Source organism: Saccostrea echinata, unplaced genomic scaffold, assembly GCF_033153115.1.
Source record: "Saccostrea echinata isolate AGI-Se365-2 ecotype Australia unplaced genomic scaffold, CSIRO_AGI_Sech_v1 ptg000002l, whole genome shotgun sequence".
NCBI classification, from domain to species: domain Eukaryota; kingdom Metazoa; phylum Mollusca; class Bivalvia; order Ostreida; family Ostreidae; genus Saccostrea; species Saccostrea echinata.
This window is the reverse complement of record NW_026889751.1, coordinates 2,533,606-2,555,413: the sequence shown is the minus strand read 5'-3', so window position 1 is coordinate 2,555,413 and position 21,808 is coordinate 2,533,606. Positions and strand designations below refer to the sequence as shown.

At 33.2% G+C, this 21,808-nt stretch overlaps 2 protein-coding genes across 2 annotated transcripts; one reads left to right on the top strand and one right to left on the bottom strand.

Annotated features, from left to right (window-relative positions):
* The first annotated feature begins 1,324 nt into the window (after window positions 1-1,324).
* On the top strand, window positions 1,325-6,639 carry LOC133178349 (uncharacterized). Its single transcript, XM_061313081.1, has 3 exons — window positions 1,325-1,456; window positions 5,416-5,620; window positions 6,455-6,639. Exons 1-3 carry the CDS (start codon window positions 1,364-1,366, stop codon window positions 6,502-6,504), a joined length of 348 nt encoding a protein of 115 aa, XP_061169065.1. The 5' UTR covers window positions 1,325-1,363; the 3' UTR covers window positions 6,505-6,639.
* Window positions 6,640-17,279: 10,640 nt separating this feature from the next.
* LOC133178348 (group XIIA secretory phospholipase A2-like) lies at window positions 17,280-20,467 on the bottom strand. The gene is made up of 4 exons (XM_061313080.1): window positions 20,215-20,467; window positions 19,499-19,566; window positions 18,935-19,100; window positions 17,280-18,419 (listed from the first exon to the last, which is right to left on the bottom strand). The coding sequence occupies exons 1-4, from the start codon at window positions 20,426-20,428 to the stop codon at window positions 18,112-18,114; spliced, it is 756 nt and encodes a 251-aa protein (XP_061169064.1). The 5' UTR covers window positions 20,429-20,467; the 3' UTR covers window positions 17,280-18,111.
* Window positions 20,468-21,808: the final 1,341 nt, after the last annotated feature.

Sequence of the window (21,808 nt, the reverse complement as noted above, 5' to 3'; positions counted from 1 at the left end):
TGTCAGTATTTTGATGATATTGCACATAGAAGTTGTGATCATCTTGGAAGTCAATAAGTTTCTTGTTACTGGTGAATTAAAAATGAAAATTATGTTACCGAGTTCAAATGTTATCTTAAGTTTTCAACTGATAACATTGAAAACGATTTATTTCTTTATAAAACAGTCATTCTCTATCTTTTATTTCAGACTATCCCCTAAATTAGACAAGCACAAAAAAGAACAAAACAGAAAAAGGACGAAAATGTAATTCGAAAAACATACACTACGAGTATTTTCTAGCCACTTATTCGACCAAAAATAAAGGGGGATACAGTTATGGGACTTGTAACTTCTAGCTAATAGCGAAGATTTTTGTCAAGGAAAAAGAAGGCCGTTTCACAGGAATGGTCTACTTTTTCTTTCGGAGTACAATTTCAAAGTCACTCTCCTGCTTAGTTTCAAATACCCAAAAGTGACTTTAATATGATATGAAAGCCATGGACTTTATTTAAGCCTTTCCACAAAATTTGATAACGTATTGATTTATTAGTGAAAGAAACTGTTAACTGACCAATCCGTTTCTGATGACGACAAATCACTGAGTATAAAATCCATGCAAGAGCACTGAGAGAAAGTCGTTAACAAAAAGGACTGTGATGGAACGTATACATCTGGTACAGGTATGAAAATGACTCTACATATCGCGTTTTGTATCTTATGATGTGACTTTTTCCACGTTGTCTTTTATAACAATGACGTATTTAGCACTGTGGTAAATGTACGTAAGATATTTCATTTGTTGTGGAAGCTGGCATTTAAATGACCCTACAGTTGGTTTTGTTTTGTTTTTTCTTCTATTAATTCCATGATTTTTCAAAATAATACGTAGATATGAGCAAATAAAACTATTTGTTTAAGCTGGAATAACTCTTAATACGTAGAGATTTTGTTCACTTGATACCATCCCCTCACAATAAAAACCAGTCAACAATACTATTTACTGACCTTCAGAGCATTTAAATTGTACTTCACCAGACTGTCACAAGTGTACAATAATCGAAGTCAGCATCCTTGAGTACTTTGGGTGGTGAATTGGTTTGTAATTGCAGATAACGTAACGCTTTCCATCTGCCATTTCATAATTGACCATTTGTTTGGTACCTCTTCACGTGTCCTATCTCATGGTAAAAAGCGCTCAAATCAAAAGTCCGATAATGTGTTGTATTTGGAAAAGAAGCCATCGATTAATTTGAAGATGGTTTGTCAAAGAATATAAAGTCCCCAAACTGCGTACAGTACCACAGTGTCGCTTACACAGCGAGTTCAAACGTGATTATATTACAGTAAAGGTGAAAAAAAATTTTTATAGAGGTGGAACAATATGGCTGTTCTGAAGTTGGTTGTCTTGATGTCTCTGTTGGCTGTGGTGTTATCGTTACCCACGAGCAAGTCCAAATGGAGGTCCGTCCAAAAAGTAAGTGGAATTCTCTACCCTACCAATAGTACAGGTATTAAATTATATAAAATGCATGGACAGTTATGGTGTCTATTCTAGCGATAGGACAGTTATTTTGATAATCCCTTAAACAAAGTGAATATAGTTATGGTTTATTGCCTCTGTCGATGCAGCTTCATGCTTTTAATTGTCGACTCAAGGTGTGCTATCGACAGGTTCTTATATTTTTTCTCGGGAATTTTAGTTAAAAATAATAATCCCCAGAGAGCATATAACAAGACGTGATTACTGAAGTGATTCAAGGCCATCGAACGGGGATGTGTTCGTTGGGTGTGATCGCGACCCCTTAAAAACTCTTTCTCAAAAATATCTTGAAACGAAGTGTTACTGTTCATCTGTTTAAAGTAATACTTCTATGTTTTGTTTATTTAATATGTGAAAAAGTTACTTCAGGATTGCAGTAAAATGGGGCCCATAAATTTATAAAGATAAATTTAATTTTCAAAAGAGGGGTACCCCTCCAAGTACCTTACGCCACACCCCCTTCCAAGAAACTTGGCGACGGCCCTGTGTTTGGCAGATCATAGAAAAGAATTGTAAAGAATTACATGAGAACACAATGTCATCTACATGGTTTTGTTTTTCCTTGAATAACTGTAAACCAATCTGTCTTCCAGGGCAATTTTCTTTCACATATTTGACAATATTCGCACCGATTTCCTGAAAATTCCATATTTAATGTTCAGAACAAAACCAAGCGCAAATTCACTATTTCCAGGTCCTTCAAGCACAAAGACGGGTGATTTTATAAACTTTTATGCCATATTACAAAAATTAAATGGCGTCTTTTCAGCATTTCGATCATACATTTTGTTTCCGAGTACTTCAGCTTCAACTGGCATAATATATACAGGATTATATATTTTTTTTAATAAATCTGTACAAAACTTAACATTTGAGTAGGTCTTCGCTCCATTTTTTTTTTTTTTTATAAAATTATACTCAAAATATGCGTAAAAATATAAATACAATATCCTGCTGGAAATGATCGAATCCCATTGGAGGTTGATAATATCCCCGAGGAAATTTAATTTTCCTACAGGAACTTTATTTTTCCCATGGGAATTTTCATTTAAAGGTGATTATCTCACCTGACAGGTGCTATTCACCTGTAAGAAAGGTAGTTTTGAACTCTGTTAGTGATGGTCTACCTCATGGTACAATGTATATATGTGGATTTTATGTTAAATAAGAGATTGGTGGTCACCAATATGCCACTTTGGAAGTGGCAGATTTATCCAGCACAGTGTCATTTGTTATGAGCAGTATAGCTTAGTGGTTAGCGTATTAGCGTTACAGGGAAAATTGATATTTGGGATTTGTATTGCTTGGGTTCGAACACCAAGAATACTAGATTTAAAAAAAAAAAATCATAGAATGATTTTTGAAGAATTTTTCCGCAGAAAAGTTTTGCTTGTCGTAATTTCATAACTTTCAATGATAAAAGCTTCACTCTAAATACTAAAGTCACAAACTGATATTTATACACTTGAAGCTATAGGCATTTTGCACGCCTTGTTTGACCATCTCCTTATTTCTTTATTTTCCCTACATGAAACAAGAAGTCTTGATGCAAATGTCAAATGTTTATTTTAATCGATATACCGATCCCGAGGTTTTTTTTTAAAGTTCATGTAACTGTGCATTTCATACAGTTTAAATGTAGTGTCATGAGCTCATAATCATGTAATATATTTGCTACTTAACAAATTCCGTGCATCTTCATTCCATATTCATAAGACATAAAAAATTAATCATTCGGGAGTATTTTTTAAAAAGTTTATCAAAGGTCAAGGTCAAGTGGACTGTATCATTGTTTTTTTTTAAATAATGTTTTACGAAATCCGTGCTAATGCTAAATAGGACAAACTTACATCCCAAAGGTCCAAAAATAGGCTGTTTATCGGCTTTATGAACTAGTTTGAAAAGTAGTTCAAAGGTCAAGTTGAAAGGTCGAAGGGTCGGTAACCGTGGTGTTTTACAAGAGCCATAATGACATGTAATGGATAACCAAAATATCAAATCAATACCTCTTACAGTTCTCAAGATAAAAGGTGTGACAGAAGGATGGACGAAAGGGCAGCTAGACAGACAGACGCTGGGAATAGTGATTCCTAAGTGTCGCTTTGCACAAAAAGACCTCCCTTTCCCGACTGATAGATGAAAGCTGCACTAAAGACGAAAAACGTAGACAAAGTTTCAGTCGACCAAAAATGCTCTAATATGCATTAGTTATATATAGATAAACTTATAATGAAAATGTTGTCTGGTGATAATTCCTTTTAATTCTTTTAAATTTCGTATTATATGTTTGTCACTGTGACTTAAGAGACACGATGTTAAGATGGTATGCCTAAAACAAATACGTAAGCTTTTATGGTTTTTCTAAATCATGATCAAAAGCATCCTACATGTATTTGCTTTCTTATCATGTTTCCATGTATTTCCTCTGAGCATTAGTCAAAGGAAGCATACACTGTTGGTGGTAGCATTACTGTGAAAGCTCCACATTGATCTTGGCAGCCACATCTTAGCCTGACACAATATTTATTAGTAATCATATTGAATTAAAACTTCACTAGACACGTCATATAAATTAATTAATTTTATCAAAGATATGCACTATAAGCAAGGAGCCAAAGTTCTAAAATGGCATGGCGACGACTAGGGATAAATTTACTGAAAATTATCTGTAATTCATCATTAAACTCATATCATTCACCGAGAAAAACATGAAAATAAATCAGCAGTGTTGGAACTTTTTGTATTTTCGCATGTTATTTGATAGCAAGTCTTTATCCATAATTATAGAAATATTGGCTGAATTGATCCGGAAAACGTTGCGTGCGCCTTTGGTTTCAGATCGTTGTTTAATATTGAAAGGTTAATTATTGAAAGTATTTTTAACATTCTATTGAGATTGCTTAACAGGACATGGCGTAGTTTTCGATTCTCTTCTCTTATCACGTAAAAAATATATAACTTGGGATTACCTTCTATTTATAGATGAAACAAAACTTTTAAATTAATGTTATATAATTAAGTTTATCCACTGCTTAAATAGATCCCCATTCATTAGTGAATGTCATAGCATGTTCATTTAATTGATGAAAATATTAATATTTTTTTTTCTTCCATGAATTGAAACTAATTTCCGCGTCCCTTCACCGGTTTCACAGTTTAACCTTAAAATTGATCATAAATAAAGGACGTTGACATTTTCTTTTCTTTTTTATGTTGAAAGCCCCCCCCCCCCCTATATTTTAATATTCCTTTGTTTGAACGTCAATCGAGGATGAGATCTTTTAATAGAAGTTGCCGACACAGCAACAATTTAGTCGTGCACAACCAATCCTCCCGTAGAAGCAAAGGAATTATGTTTATAAAATATCAAAAAAGAAAGCTTACTCTACAGTAACTCAATAATTTGCATCAAGTGAATCCATTCTTTGGTCAAATTGATAGAATTTATCAAAATTGATGTCAAAAACATAAAAAAGAATACTAGTATAATGTAAAAAAAAAAAAGAAGAAAATGTCTGCTTGTATTATGTATTACATCATGCAGTATTATTGACAAATTCCAGGAGACTCATTATCTAACAACAAAATGAATCAATGAACGTACTAGTATTACATGTATTGCGATCGTCACGGACAAATGAAATAAATAAAATCAACTTCTACATTTTGTTTTTAGTTATTACACACTACGTATCGTGGAACTGTACTTTTCAAATGTCACGGAATTATTGTGTTTTATATAACCATGCTTCGGAGAAGGTTTTTTTTTTAAATAAATTACACTCGGATGAAAGCATGTGCATATCGTTGCGGAATTAGTTTTCACACCCTCCTTTTTCTGTGCAACACCCTAAGCGTCTAGTATTTTCAATCACATTTTTTTCTGTTTTCAGCGATCTGCTCCATCATTAGACAAACGCTCAGTTTTTGATATGTTTGATAAATTCGACTTGAATGGTGACTCCAAGCTTGAGTTTCACGAAATAGCCTATTTCTTCTTCAACAATTTCCACTTCTCTTCCGAAGACGCACAGCGATACGCACAGCAACAGCTCAACAACTTCGACATAAATAAGGATGGCGAACTCGACATCTGGGGTACATAATGCTTTTTTTCTTTCTTTTCCAGAAAGTACATGTATATATCCATTTTTTCAGGCCCATTGGAATGGCGGGGGGGGGGGGGGGGGGCATGGATATGGAGGTCTCCCCAATAAGTTTACCAGGATATATTTCACTATTATAATAGAAAAAAGAGCTATCCCCCTCAATATAACTTGGCCAGTATATACTTTACATTAGAAAACAAAGCTTATTTGCGGTTGTTACATTACAGAACAAAGCTAATTTGCGATTGTGCCCCTCCAAAAATGTCTGGTGACATTTTATTTTGGTAAAGAATTTCTGTGTATGCTGAACCCCCCCCCCCTCCCCCCGAAACTAAAATTGCTTCAAACAGGTCTGCTTCTTTTAGTACATCTTGGGAAAAAATAAAGTAAAAAGCTCTTCGAATAAGCTCTCTTGCTCATCATATGTATGCACTTGGTTTTTCTGCAAAATAAGATTTTTGAAGGATTTATGTATTTTCACTGTATGACAATAAAGCCCAACTCTTAACACTAGAACCCCTGACTCTGAATCTGAGAGTATCATATGAAGGCTAAGTACTTTTCTCATAAATCTTGTATATGACCTAGCATTTAGTGATAAGTTTTTGCAACTAATGATGCAAGGTGTTTATACACAGCCACTTAACATTAACGTTCTCTTTACCTTCATACAATTACGAGTTTGTCATTTCAGGGGGAAAGTGTGCTTTAAAAACTCACATCGGTATTTGTTTGTTGAATTCTTTTTTTTCGGCGGGAGGGGGGTGGTGGTGGTGGTGGTTTACATATAAACATTATAACGATTTTGTTGTCTCTTTTTCAGAATTTACTAAGGACCCGCCTAGTATCGACACTGCGGACATGTATTACTAGAGGACTGTCTTTGTGTTCTACTCAGGAAAAAAAATTCTTGAAAACCTAACAGACATGCAAAAAGATCATATGGGTGCTTTCTATTTAAATATGAAAATTAAACAAAAATGAGTCTTGTTTTTTTTTTTTTTTAATTTTTAGAACTACTAGAATGAAATTATACATATTTCAGAGATTTGAATGACACAAAATTGATTAGCTACATGTATATTTTGTATGTAAATGAGCATGTATTTCATAAAAGCTGTCAATTTATTTTAAGAATATAACTTAATTCCATCAGTTTTTTTTTGCGTTTATTTTCTTAGATGTATACCTCTTATTGTACAAAGCTTTTTGAATGCCGTTTTACAAAATGGAAGGAAAAGAAAAGCACACACTTACATTGTGTAATGCCTGTGTGTTTTTAATTCTATCTTGTTCTGACTTTCCACACCACCAGCTGTTGTATCAATTTCTCATCAATAGTACGTTCGACTATTTAATGAAGATATGGGGCAAGGGGGTATATGATTTAATGTGCTTTATAACATGCGATTAAAAATGAAAAATCCCAGGACTTTGGGAGGACGAACCCTTATTAAATGGTAACCATGGAAGGGGAAATGGGGAAGCTTATGACCCCTCCCACCCTTCCACTCTGGAGCCGCTTGGACCAGTTATATGGTTGTTGATCCCAAGATTTTGGGATGAATCATGGGTTTCCAGATAACACCTTCTGCAAAATATTGCTTGAAATTTATGATAAAAATTTATTAAAATGTTGATTTTTTTTTTACTGATTTGTCCGGGATATGGGTCATGTTTGAAGCTGTCTCATGCAAGGCGACGAGTTCGCCCACAGAATACTAATGTTGATTTGATATATGGTAGTGGTAGCGGTAATGTAAATATTTCTGAGAATGACTATCAGGTTTGTGCATGTTAGCAATAAAGAAAACTGAGAAGCCACAGTAAACGATGACAAATACAAAAACGTTATTTTTTATACTTCTAAAATGCATGAGAAGCTATGACAAGAAAGTACGAAAAACGGTTAGGGATGACAATATACCCGAACATCCTATCGACAGTGCGAGTGTAAAAAGGTCAATTTTAAACTAGATATGTCGGGTGACACAAATGTCCTCGCTGATATGCAATATTTAAATATGTGGAATACATGTATATGGGTGGAAATGGCACAAAAAATAAAATATTTTTCTGCTTTTGTTTTCTGGAATCAATTGTCCATACCATCAAACCATACTTTAGCTGTATGGAATGGTGATCATTTACAAGCAAAGCACTAAAAAAAAAGGCCAACAACAGTGAATAATTTAGAAATTTTCAAAAAGTTTAAGCGCCACTTTTTAAGGGGCCAATCAATATGAAACTTACATTTGTATAGTCATCAATTATTCTCTTTAGAGCTTTCGCCTACATTCACTTCTCTTCGCAAGCCTGCATGTTTTGATTCTGGAAAACGTGTAAATTTCAAACCGGTGACAGCCTACACTTCAACTGACATTTCGTCAAAAATATGTCTGAATGTACTTAACAGACGTTGCGAACTTGTAAAATATTTTAGACGAAATATCAGTTTAAGTGTAGGCTGTTACCGGTTCGAAATTTACACGTTTTCCAGAATCGAAGAGAAGTAGATGTAGGCGAAAGCCTGTCCACTTCTCTCAAGAAAATGTCATCAATATAAAAAAAAACAGAGAACATTATCTACAAGCGGTTAATTCTACCTATTCCCACTGTTTGAAAATCGGGTAGGAAAAGGTAAGATTTTATGTGGGAATAGGTGGAATTTTTGTTTAAAAAAATAATTAGCTGTATAAACATATAATTACCGTATAAACAGTGATTATTGAACACCTGTTTGAACACTGTTGAATAGAGGACAGGTAAAATGGCTTTTTATAATAAATAATCAGACTTTTTACTAATATTTATATTAATATTTTAAAGAAAAATTGGAGATTTTAAAGTGAATTAAATCATATTTTTCCGATAATCTATTTATGGTATTTGCTATTTTCAGCTATTGAAATGCATATGTCCGGAAAATCGGTAATTATCAGAAATTTGTTGTCTTCAAGAGTATACTTATGTGTAAGAAAGACACCATCTTTTTTTTTTTTTTTTTTTGTTCTTCTGGTCAGAGACCAAAATTTATTTTAAATCATTCCATTAACAATGGGGACATTTTGAATTTTTTCCCTCCCATATCAGCAAGCAGAGACTGCAGACGGTTTATGATATACTTATTTATAATTTAATGAAGATGGAAAAGAATTGTTTTCAGAAAATAATTTTTTCGTATATCTCCAACTTATCAACAACTTTCTCTCCCCCCCCCCCTCTCTCTCTCTCTCGAACGTTAACGGTAGTGAACCCTGTCTGAATCCTCGCTTGTTGCGTTCTACATTCAATCTAATTTACAGAAAATCTTTATCAGTTTTCTAGTCGTCATCCTTTAATTCGTCGACATTTTTTAAAATCATTTAATCTCATTTTTTCACAGTGAACAACCAAATCCATGATTACTGTATACAATTTACTTATAATGATTAGTGTTTATAACCTAGTTCCCACTAATATTTCAAACGTATCCCAAAAATAATATTTTGCATTTACATGTATATGTCATTTGGAGAGTGACCTTGGAATCAGTGATGAATCCCCCCCCCCCTCGACGAAAAACTAAAATTCTTATACCAGTATATTAAACATAGAAAATTATTTTTTTAATGCATAATACAAATAGTCGTAATACGAAAGCCCATTGAGCTCATTTTCGTAGGTAACAAAAATATATTTTTCGCGTTATAACGCGAAACTTTCGCGTTATAACGCGCAACTTTCGCGAATAAACGCGTAACTTTCGCGTTATAACGCGAAAATGAGCTCAATGGGCTTTCGTAATAATAATAGAGGGATGTTTTAACATAGAAAGTCAACCTTAAATAGTTCTAAATATATGTTATAGAAAGTTAAGACATACGTAAGTCACCTCTACCGGCCGCCTAAGTTTTGCTAAGATTGTCAAATCTTAGCACGTTTCTAGTTACGGTCTTAAGTTTAAGACTGTACTTAAGTCCTACTTAAGCACGGTCTTAGACTTAAGTACCCTTTAAGTTACGACCCCCAGAAGAGCTTATGCGATAGTAAGGTATTCGTTGTCCGTCCGTCTGTCTTCAAACATTTTTTTTTCAAAACGCTACTCCTCCTACACTTTGGTCCAATTTCAATAAGACTGTACACAAGTACACTATACTATGATACATAATTCTGTATACCGTTTTTTTTTACTTCGTCAAAAAGTTTTGCCATGATTACTAAAAATAGAAATTTCTATGAAATTCTTTCAAAATACTACTCCTCCTACAGTTTTTGTCCGATTTCAATAAGTCTTGGTACACAAGTACACTACAGTGAGATACATAATTCCTCTATCAGTTTTCAATTTCAACAAATGTTGTTGCCATGGTTACTACAAACAGAAATTTCTTAAAAATAATTATTTCAAAACGCTACTCCCCCGACAGTTTTGGTCTGATTTCAGTAAGATTTGTTATATAGGAATATACTATGCTAAGATACATAATTCTTTTTACCGGTTTATGATTTCAACAAACGGCATTGCCATGGTTACCAAAATAGTTATTTCTCGAAATACTTTCAAAACCCTACCCCTCCTACAGTTTTGATCCAATTTCAAGAAGACTCGGTGCACAAACACACTATAACTAAGATACATAATTTTTGTGTTGGTTTTTGATTTTGACAAACTGTGTTGCCATTGTTATTAAAAATTGAATTTCTCTAAAAATCTTTTTCTAAAAAAACTCTACTCCTCCTACAGTTTTGGACTTGTTCACAGGTAGTCTAGACTAAGAGGCATAATTCTTTTTATTGGTTTTTGATTTTGACAAACCGTGTTGTCAAGGTTTCTAAAAATTAAGATTTCTTTGAAATTCAAAATTCTACTCTTCCTGCAGTTTTAGTCAGATTTCAAAAAGACTTGGTACACAAGTAGACAATACTAAGATACTCCAAGTACGCACCAGTAGAGGTACAGCCTCGTCAGAGACTTCTGGTTTCTTAATGCCAAATTCAGTGTGATTGTTATGGAAAATCAAGGACGAATTGTATAGTTAGAAACAACAAAACACTGAAATATTTATTCAACTTGATTTTCTCTGTTCTTAGATCTCATTTTCGAAAATCTTTACAGGTAAAGTTAGAAACATGTATAAATTTTGCACGTGTTTGATTGAAGCAATTACTGGAAAGAATTATGGGGAAAAGTTCCATTTTGTGTACTGAATGAACCAGAGGTTCATGGGCCTTGACGGTCACCTGAGTATCGCATGTTTCTCAGGCTATGACCAATACAGCACTATACAATTATGGACTCTTTCGGTGGTGAATATGGTTTGTTATTCACCAGAAAAATATCAATATTGACCTCGGCTTCGCTTCGGTCAATATTGATATTTTTCTGGTGAGTAACAAACCATATTCACCACCGAAAGAGTCCATAATTGTTTTATTATATAGTCCGGATTTGAATAAATTAGACATTGAAGGCTGCATGATGTTACCACTTCCATTTACGAACTTCTGTCGTAGAAAAATTTTGAAAAAATGTCCAGATTACAAATTATAACTTTCGTGTTTTCCTTTTGCTGTTTGTAAGACATCGTAATGTTTAGAAAATAGCCCTGCGATAGGCTTGGCTAATGTTTTTCCTGCTCAGTAACACGGCTCCGGCCGTTGCAACCATTGTTTACAACGTTGTTTGAGGTGTTGATTGTGACGTCACAATGCCGCTGCACGCGCACAGACCCTCCGGTGAATACGGCTTCAAAACCAGTGAATATGTAGTGTTATGAACTGTTTGCGTTTGTATAGATTACATAGAGACTATAAATAGACTATATAATAACATCTGAAATTGAAAGTTTTGACGCATGTTAAATAAATTTTCGATTTGATGAGGACTGTTTATGTTATCATATTCATCAAGATTGTCTTCTACATATAGATGTTCTGGAAGAAAAAGGGATTTTTAGGTCAGCTGAGTCACTCGGGTCTTTGTTATTCAATATTAATATGATAATTACTGAATGTAAATAATGTAATTGATAGGTAAATTGAATAAAAGAATCATATAAGAATTTTCAATATATATAAAATAAAAAAGTACTTTCACAGTTTTTTTTTCATAGTCAGGTAGGTTTATAAATAGAAGATTAATAATTCTGAATAATCTGAATAAATCTGATATAAGTACAATAAATATTATTAAGACAAAGAGAGGCCAATATGTTACGGGGATAGTGTTTGTTGTACTCTTGAATAATGTTTTTTTTGTTTGTTTGTTTGTTTGTTTGTTTGTTTGTTTTTGTTGTTGTTGTTGTTTTTTTTGCTTTGTTTTTTTTTGTTGTTGTTGCTAAAATCACTTTTGACACGTTAGTGACATAGTGATAGTGAGATAGTGAGTGAGTGTAGTTAGCATTGGCATATACAGGCAAGTTTCTGAGTTGTTGCTGATTACCAGACGTACTATTTTGTTGAACCCTGATCATCTTTTTTCTCTTGTTTTTGACTTGACATAAGTCTTTCAGTTTAATTTGTGTAATAAATTTAATTATATAATTTACCATTCCATGGATCCTTTATTTAAGAGATCACTGTCTAGTTTGTTGGGTATATGCCAGAGCATTAACGACAGTTGGAAACTTGGGATAATTTGCTTAACGGGCTCTTATGCGCATTTAAGCTTATATGTGAAATAATAATGTAAAAATTTAAAAAAAAAAAGTTATGGCAATGTCAAATGCAAATGCTATATTTTCTGTCAATAGATATGAAATACACGAGGCATTCCATGTTAATTTCCACATTCCCTGCCCACTGACTTCAGACACATTGACAGCTGCGGGAAATTGATACGCATATTAGGCACTTACACCTTACACTTGGCAAAATATACATTCAGTTGTAAATATCGAGAATTCAACACACCAGTCTAATTATCACAGAGGTAGTTGGAAATATAAATGTAAGGTTTTAAACTTAGGTCACAGGTACTTGTGGACAGGACCCTGCTTCTACGAATCCCCTCCTCCCTTTAATGATTTCTTAAAATATTTTTTATGTAATTTTCTTTATTTATATCTCTTACCACTTTATCTACATGGTCCTGTTCAAAAATCACATTAAAAATATGACCCATATTCAATTTCTAATAACATTCATTACCCTTATATCACTTTATATATATATATATATATATATATATATATATATATATATATATATATATATATATATATATATATATATATATATATATATATATATATATATATATAGGGGTCACGAATCTAACTAGAATTTGCATCTGCCTCGTAATTGATCAGTAACATGTAGATGAAGTGGTAAGAGATAAAAAAAAATACATGTATAAGGAAGATTATATAAAGAAAAACTTATGTAAAACTCTTTAGAGGTGGGGGGTGTTGCATCGTGGAAGCAGGGTCCTGTCCACAAGTACCTGTGGATCAACCTAGCCCACCTTGGACCCTCAGCCTTGGACGAAAATTTCACAATTTTGGTAAAGGACAACAGCTTACTGTCATCATGCATGCAGTTTGCTTGCTGAAATGTTCAGTAATAAATAAAATTTTCAAAGGTACATTTTACATGAACAACGTCCCTTCCTTGGGACCTGAAACATGGAGTTTCAGGATTTTAAAAGAGGGCTTTTTTAAAAATCATACACAGTTTTTTCATCAGTAAAGAAGATTATCAAAACTTTAAAGTATTTTCAATATATGATCTTCTTTGTCCCCTTAGGGGGCCTGGATCAAGGGAACATGAAGTTCACAAATTTTGGTAGAAGTTAAATGCTCATAATATTCATGCAAACAATTTGCCTTCTAGTTGTTGATTTCAGATAATGTTCAGAATTGTATTTCAGTATATATAAACAACGTAGCCCCATCCTCTATCTTGGAAGATATTTTGCCATTGTTTTTACAATTTTGGTAAAAGGTTAGCTGCTCATTATACTTGTCTAGTAATCATGCAAAAAGAAGACAGCTAAATGTTCATCCATTCATAAAGAAAAATTTCGAAGTTGTATTTTTCAATATATGACAAACTAAGTCCTACTCAGGGTTTAACATTGGACCCAAGGACCACGACTTCCACAATTTTGGTAGAGAAGGAATTGGTCAGTAGTATCAGGCAAATGGGTTGCCTGCTGAATGACCAACAGTAAAGAACAAAATTTTTGAGGATTGAATGAATACTTAAAAACTCCAAGGAACTTTTAGAAAATTTGAAATCACAAAATTTTACTAAAATCAATAACATCAAAACGTACGACTTTTCAACACTTTATACAACCATTTCCCACGATAAATCGAAGTCCAGGCTTTTTGGCATCATAGACAGCTGCTTTTTCAAAAAAAAAAAAATGGAACTAGTAAATATACTTACTTTGTCATTGGTCATTTGCAAAATTATTTTGTTAAAAAGCATTCTGATTGTACACACAAATACTCTGAAGTTGATATTAAAAAGATGCTTGAGTTTCTGATTGACAATATCTATATAATTTTTGGGGATCAGGTCTTCCAACAATCTGTCGGAAATTCCATGGGTACCAATTGCGCCCTGTTATTAGAAGACATATTTTTTTCGTATTCATATGAAGCAGAAGTTATGCAAAAACCTACATGAGAAGAAAAAACACTTGCTGTGGCCTTCAACTCGGCATTTCGATATATCGACGACGTATTGTCAATTAACAACAGATACTTCCATTCATATGTCGACTCGATATATCCCAGTGAGCTTGAAATAAAAGATACCACAGAGTCTGACACATCTGTTTCAGATTTAGATATTTTACCAGAAAAAGACGTTAAAGGTAACCTAACAACAAAGCTTAATGAAAAACATGATGACTTCAACTTTTCAATCGTCAACTTCCCTTACTTATGTAGCAATATACCCTCATCGCCTGTATATGGGGTTTATGTCTCTCAGTTGATTCGATACGCAAGAGCATGCTCTACTTATGAACAATTTCTAAAACAAGGCAAGCTATTGAAAAACAAGTTGATGAAACAAGGATATCAACAGTCTCCTTTGAAGTCATCATTTCGTTCTATGGTCGATACAATGACCTTGTCAGCACATACAACCTGTCATTGGATCAAAAGCTCACTGACGTTTTTTCATACTAATTGTTAGACCATTAATTATACACTGAACTGTCTACGGGTTTTTCCGGATTTTTTTTCGATCATGACAAGGGGCACACGGCGGGTGTGACCGGTCGGCAGGGGATGCTCACTCCTTCATGGCACCTGATCCCACCTCTAAATTTTGAAGTCCGTGTTTGCTCTGCTCCAAATTTGTATCGTTTCATTGGACTTTCGAGACTGAATACTGTTCGTTATCTTCATATTTCATTATGATGGATTTGGCCCCATCCCTTATTGCCCTAGCGGGTTAGGATTATGAAATTCAAAAACGTCGTTAACGGTGCGACATTTAACTCCGGACACGACATTGTCCAGATTTTTTACTTCCATTTCTAATTGTGATCATGATGTCCAAAAATAAATTATTGCACTTGGTGGGATTTCTTAACTGTATCACAGGGTCTCTTGTTGAACTCACAAACTTCTCTTTTTTGAAAGATATGAAGTCCTAAAAGTCGGAATCTCATGAGAGAATGGTGGGAATTCTAGTCCTAACAACTATCCCACCTTTCTCCCATGGGAGAAAAAGTGTCAGATGGGATATTTTCTCCCACTGGGATTTTATCTCCCACAAATTTGTTCAAATGGGATAAATCCCACGGATATTGACATTGAAACATTTTCTCCCATACATTGTTAAGCATGGGATATATCCCATAGATTATGATGAGTGGGATATCATTCTTCCGATCCTTGAAATTCAGTGCAACTAAGTTTTCTTTTGCCAGAAGTGTCTGATGAGACTGTAGCTCTACTGGTTTTTATTTAACAAAAGTAGAGAAGGTAGCACTTGGACTTGAAACTATGACAACAGCAATAAATAAAATAATGATCTTTGGTTTAGTCTTTTTCTGAGTCAAGTTTAATTGCAATTGAACAAAAACTTTAGTAGAAGTAATATTTTGAAAGAACTTCATAGACATTTCTATTTCAGTAACCATGGGAACAAATTCTGAAGCCGATATGCAGATTATGAATCTTAATTAAGTCTACTTGTGTACCAAGTTATATTGAAATTGAACTGAACTGTAGGATGACTAGCATTTTGAAAGAATTTCACAGAAATTTTTATTTTTTTGTAACTATGACAACCCGTTCATTGAAATCCAAAAACCGACACATAGAATTATGTAGTATAGTCTACTTGTGTACCAAGTTATACTGTAATCAAATCAAAACTGTCGCTAGGAGGAGTAGCATTTTTAAAAGAATTTCATTGAAATTTCTATTTTTAGTAACCATGACAACACTGTTCATTGAGATCAAAAACCGATAAACAGAATTATGTATCTTAGTGTAGTCTACTAGTGTTCCACGTTATATTGAAATCGGATTAAAACTGTAGGAACAGAAGCGCTTTGAAAAATTGTTCATAGACAAACAAACAGACAGACAACGATGGACACCTTAATATCGCATAAGCTCTTCTGGTCTCTGACCAGTAGAGCTAAAAAAGGACTATTTTTTTGTTTAATAATACAAATCAAAATACAGGTGTTCCAATCGAAACTTCTCGGACCTTTCAAACAAGCGGAAAAACAACCTCGAATGTGTTACGTAGGCGTCCATGACAACCTCCCTTCTCATAAACTTTGAAATGAATGTAGGGAGACCTCTTATCTGTAGAGTTTGGAGCTCAGCTTTATTGAATGTAAAGATATTACCTAAAATATACTACAGGAGTGACTTTTAACTCTGTCTTTCCAGCGCTTTAATAAATAGGGAGCGACTCCATCTTGTATAAATTTTTAGCATCCAGTAATGTTAATACATTCGAGGTTGTTTTTCCGACCTCCGACGGAAAGACCCGAGATGATGCGATTGACAGGTGTTCTGTACCAACTGCAAGTCGACAACATACTTGTGGAAAATATTTTCATTAACTTGCTTTACCTTTTTCTCAATATATCCTTTGTAACTTACCTGTACAAAATTTTAAATATCTAAATGTCTCTGGACAATTTTATACCATACAATTGTTAGCAAAATATGGGGCAACAAAGAAAACAAGATGAACGTACACATAAAGATTTTATTTACATGTATCAGATAGTGCCCCATGAAGTTGGTTATGTTTTAGAGGGAAACGGCACCTTACGCCGGCAGACCCTAGATTGACTCCGGAAAGGGAAATAACTCTTGTAAATGTGAAAGTCATCTTTTATACATCGTCGCAAACCACGGCCAAAATTAGGAGAGAGCTATATGCGGACTCCGAACCGTGGCTTGAGACGATTGCTTTTATAAAAACTTTCTAAACTGTAGACCACCCGCCATTTTCACCATTACCTTAACTGGATTTTTCCTACGCAAGACTCAGTTAATGAATCGTAAGACAAGTACAAAGGTTGAAACAAGAAACTACATCCCTCTCTTAATGCCTTCCACGATATACCCATTTAAAAAAAATACAATAGTCAAGTTTCATATTACCACAAGCTGCAAATGAAACGTTGTTTAACAAAATCTCTCAGCTTCTATACTTTTTTTTATTTATGTGAAACAATTGTAAGTACAATTAAAAATAAAGTAACAATCCAAAGGATATTGGAAGATCAATTATTAACAAAACATTTTGCAATAAAAGAGAAAAAATCTGGAATTCTATAACTGGACGGAACAATGAGAGAACAGATAAAAAGTTGTTTCCTGTTTATATATGACACCAAGAAGTTTGCGTTGAGCATGATGTCAAAATTTAATGATAACTCAAGATAATAAACACTGAGAAAACAAACAATGTACGCGTAATACCTCTGTTTTGTACATGTATGCAATTATGCGTAATTTGTTCTACATAATTATGCGTAATTTATTCCAATAAATATGTTGTAAATCCACCTGTAAATGCAGAAATGAATGAAAATCCATGGCTTGCTCAATGAATTAAAGAAGTATTAAACTTTATCAATCAAGAAATTGTTACCAATAGTCAATACATTGTATTTCAATTAGATATAAGTATAAGGTACTAAGAGTGCTCTTTTCTCTTGCCCTGCGAGCACTACAAAGGTAGTCAGTGCAATAAAAACAGCTATCAGCTTAAAACACTATTCTGAGGTTTGGTTCCATATTTTATAAAATACTTATATATAAATTTGGAGATTTTATCAAGAACAATTACTCAAGGTGTTTCTCTTTATAAAATGGTATCTTGCACACCAAAAGTCACAAGTACATGTAATTCTCTTCATGGGTCCTCTTGATTTACTAGTCACACTTGGAGATTAAGATTTCAGACAGGGTATTGTTTCTGCAATACTACTGCAATTTTATCACTTTCATACCAAGAACCGAAGAATAAAAGTATGGAATGATAACTAAACTGTATTCACAAGTCATCGTGTCGATGCACTCCCTCTTGTTTTAGCTTAGTGGCCTTTAATAAAGTTTCTGATTCGGATGATTTTTTGGATTTTCTAGCACTGGCATTTTCTGTCCCTGGTATGGGTTCAGCATTTACGATTTTTCGTTCATGGGTCAAAGTCGATTTTCCTGTGTTCGCTTGCACTTTGTCTTCCTTAAGGGTATCTTGGTCTATATTACCGCAGTCACAAGCTTTTGCCTGAGCCTCTTTGTAGGAATTGCAGCCTAACATATTTGTTCCGGTAAACATCAACTCTGCAGTGGCCTTACATCCTAAAACATACCACTAGGGTGCAGTAGAAGACTAACAAAGTCATTATGTTTTAAATATTTGATACTTGTCTAATCTATATGATCTGTTGCTTTCCGTTATTCTTTTAACTTTTTTCTAAAATGTTTGCGTCAGCAAATACACGAAATGGTCAAATTGAAAAATAAACATCTAATGTGCTTTTTCCACTGAATGTCTGTCAGCATTTGCCAGTGGAAAATTTAAGGAAATTATCGTATGTTATTAAACATTAAACTTTGGTTGATATGACAAGCAGTTAGGAACACTATTAGTGTAAAATCATATGATTAAAGATACGGTGATCGATAATTTTTATAACAAGAAAATCTGTTTCAGATAAAATAATATACGCGGCTTTTATTCATCAGATACTCCCAAATTAAGTTGTATTTTTGGACATTTACCCTGTATATAATTTATCAGGAACCCCTAGACCCAGTAGTAATTTTTTGACACTTTATCCATCAATTATTACATTTTTTTTTTTTACACTTACCCTCGTATTCATCGCTCTTGAGCCCATTCTTCATCTTTTTACACATGTTAAGTAGACACGTTTTGAAATCATTGTCACATTTCTCTTTGTCGTTGTTACATTTGTCGTAGCAGAAATCGTGGTCGTCACAACATGAAGTCATTAGAGGAACAGATGAGGTATCAATCTACAAAAATAACACAAAAATTAAATTCCAATTTCACATTTTTTAAAAACCTTTGATATGGTATTGTCGTTAATGAATTTCAATCTAGAGTTGAAAATAATTACAAAACTTTCATGTACAATCATTTTCAACTTTAGAATGAAAATTAATAAACGACGAGATGAACACTGCATCATTGCTGATTCATAGGTTTTGTTTCATCTTTCATATATATATATATATATATATATATATATATATATATATATATATATATTCACAATCAATGAAAACAGATTTACATTCATATAATGATTCAGATGTAGACATAAATATATATTCTTCAGATTGCCAGCACTGAATGATGTTCTAATAAAGTATTGTAACTCCTGCAGTCTTAGAAAAAGACAAGAAATAACCTCTATCCCAAATGTTCCGCATCCGTTACTTGATCGAATGTGATTTTTTCGTTCTTTTGGTATCACTCCTACAAAAGAATTTTAAAATGTTTAAATATACAATTCATAGTCATAATATGTGTTCATGGAAGCATAGCGTGTACGAGTTAAATGAAAAAAAGAATCTCCATTAAAGTAACAAGATACACACATCACTTGATACCGATTATTGCATCTTGCCTACTTAAAATTTTGTCCACTCATACTGTCAATAACTTACCATGCAGTTTACAGTACAAACTATTTAAATCACTTCATACTCTTGTATTTTTTTCTTCCTATTTCAATGGTAGCCTACTTTTGGACAAAATATATATGACCATAGCCTATATAGTGTCCTTCCTGCTTTTTTTTTTTAAATTTAACTTGCATTATGACTTGACTGAGCCATTTCTGAAAGAATAGTTGGGCATAAAGGTTTTCAATTCGACCGTAGGACTCACTGGTATGTCGTCATTTATATGACTAATTTGAGCTTTATACGTATACTACAGTGCTTTTCAAATGGTCATACACTCTCTAAATAATTTTACTATCATGATAATAAATAATTGATATATATTGGAAACAATGTTGTTCTTTTTACATTCTTTATAGATGAATAGTGAATTTAAAATGTCGTGTGAATGACTTTACAGACAAATTAAGTTACGGGAAAAGGACAGATTTTGACATACCGTTTGGACACTTAAATTTGCATGGACTGTTGATGGTGTCTAATGAATCGACAAGTTCCCCTAACATGTCTCCAACTTTGTCAAACATCCCTTCCATGTTACCCGCTTCCCCATCCTGTAACATTTCGTCTAACAGGTCTCGCGAATTCCCCTGAATTTGAACAAGCACCTGTGATAACAGCGGCAGAAGGACGACGCACCTTGCCACAGCCATGGCTTCTTTCACTTTCTGTCAATCGTCTGCAATGGAAAGCATGTTTTTACGGGTTTGTTTACCATCCGCGTTTGAGCACGCACAGAGTTTTTAAATTGTTTCCTTTGATTACAGTAAAACGTTTGAATGAGAAGGAATTTAACAGCTACGTCTTTCTTTTTCATTGGCCGCCGAGATTTCAACCCCGGTTATCTCGCATTTCGCTGTGCCTTCTGGACAAATTTGGTGCTAATTTATCCTAGTACTTTTAATTCTTTTCACGCTTACTGGATAAATATTTTAATTTCTGTCAGTGTTGTGTGTGTGTTTGTGTGTTTTTGTTTTCAAATGTTAATGGTAAAACATTTGAAAGACTTTAAATTGTAGTCAACTTTATTTAAGTTTAGTCTATTATCATGTCAATTTAAAAAGAGAAATAGTAAAACAATACTCAATTATGTGAATGTGATTAATTATTTTATTTTTCTATCCCAAGATTTTTTCTCTCTTTTTTTCTTAATTATATCAATATTTATTCATTTAAACTTTCTTGAATTTTTTAATTTCATTTCAGTTATATATATATATATATATATATATATATATATATATATATATATATATATATATATATATATATATATATATATACAGGGTGTCCCAGAATATATGATACCATTTCAAGATTCTGTGAAACCTATTGTAATAAAGATTGGATTACAATAAATGAATTATAAACATCGCATATATTGTCCAATTTTACTCACATAATTTGAGTCATTAAAAAGAAAACAACAAAATGAGTTCACTTTGAAAAATGCTATGGTTTTTAAATGATGCCCTCTAAATGACGTTCTATCTGTATAATGATAATGTCTACACATTGCACAAAGTTCCTTAACTTGAGACAACAGTGCCTGCCTCGGTAGTAACTTCTGGATTTTCATCAGAGGTAAACCTTTTATATATGTTAAGGATTCTGGTTTGGGTTTAGCAGCTAAGTCTAAGATTGATAATTACAGTTTCAAGATGAGAATAGCTAGCTCTTTTGATAATCCATTTTGATTGAAATTGCAGCTTTTTGCAAAAGTTTGATGTAAATTTGATACGTTGCAATTTCATATGTGTAAGATTTTTTGTTGGAATATTTTGTTGCTAAAAATTGTACTTATTCATATAATTTTAGAGACAAATAAAGAAATTAGCCTAGGGATGTGTTTGTGGCAGGTATTTCAAATGCTATCATATATTTTGGGACACCCTGTATATAGTGTTTGAGTCAGGCATTTTCTATGTTTTGGGTTGCTCTTACGGATTTTTTTTTTTTTTTTTTTTTTTTTTTTTTTTTTTTATGTAAAATGTAATATTACATGTATGTTCGAGTATTTGACATTCAGCTAA

What these genes read in the sequence shown, in the direction of transcription:
- LOC133178348 (XM_061313080.1), bottom strand. Translation starts at nt 20,428, where the DNA reads ATGGCTGTGGCAAGGTGCGTCGTCCTTCTGCCGCTGTTATCACAGGTG. An exon ending in GCGGAACATTTGGGATAGAG is followed by an intron (nt 19,101 to 19,498) that starts GTTATTTCTTGT and finishes TTATTTTTGTAG; the next exon opens with ATTGATACCTCATCTGTTCC. An exon ending in CAAGAGCGATGAATACGAGG is followed by an intron (nt 18,420 to 18,934) that starts GTAAGTGTAAAA and finishes GGTATGTTTTAG; the next exon opens with GATGTAAGGCCACTGCAGAG.
- LOC133178349 (XM_061313081.1), top strand. Translation starts at nt 1,364, where the DNA reads ATGGCTGTTCTGAAGTTGGTTGTCTTGATGTCTCTGTTGGCTGTGGTG. An exon ending in AATGGAGGTCCGTCCAAAAA is followed by an intron (nt 1,457 to 5,415) that starts GTAAGTGGAATT and finishes TTCTGTTTTCAG; the next exon opens with CGATCTGCTCCATCATTAGA. An exon ending in TGGCGAACTCGACATCTGGG is followed by an intron (nt 5,621 to 6,454) that starts GTACATAATGCT and finishes TCTCTTTTTCAG; the next exon opens with AATTTACTAAGGACCCGCCT.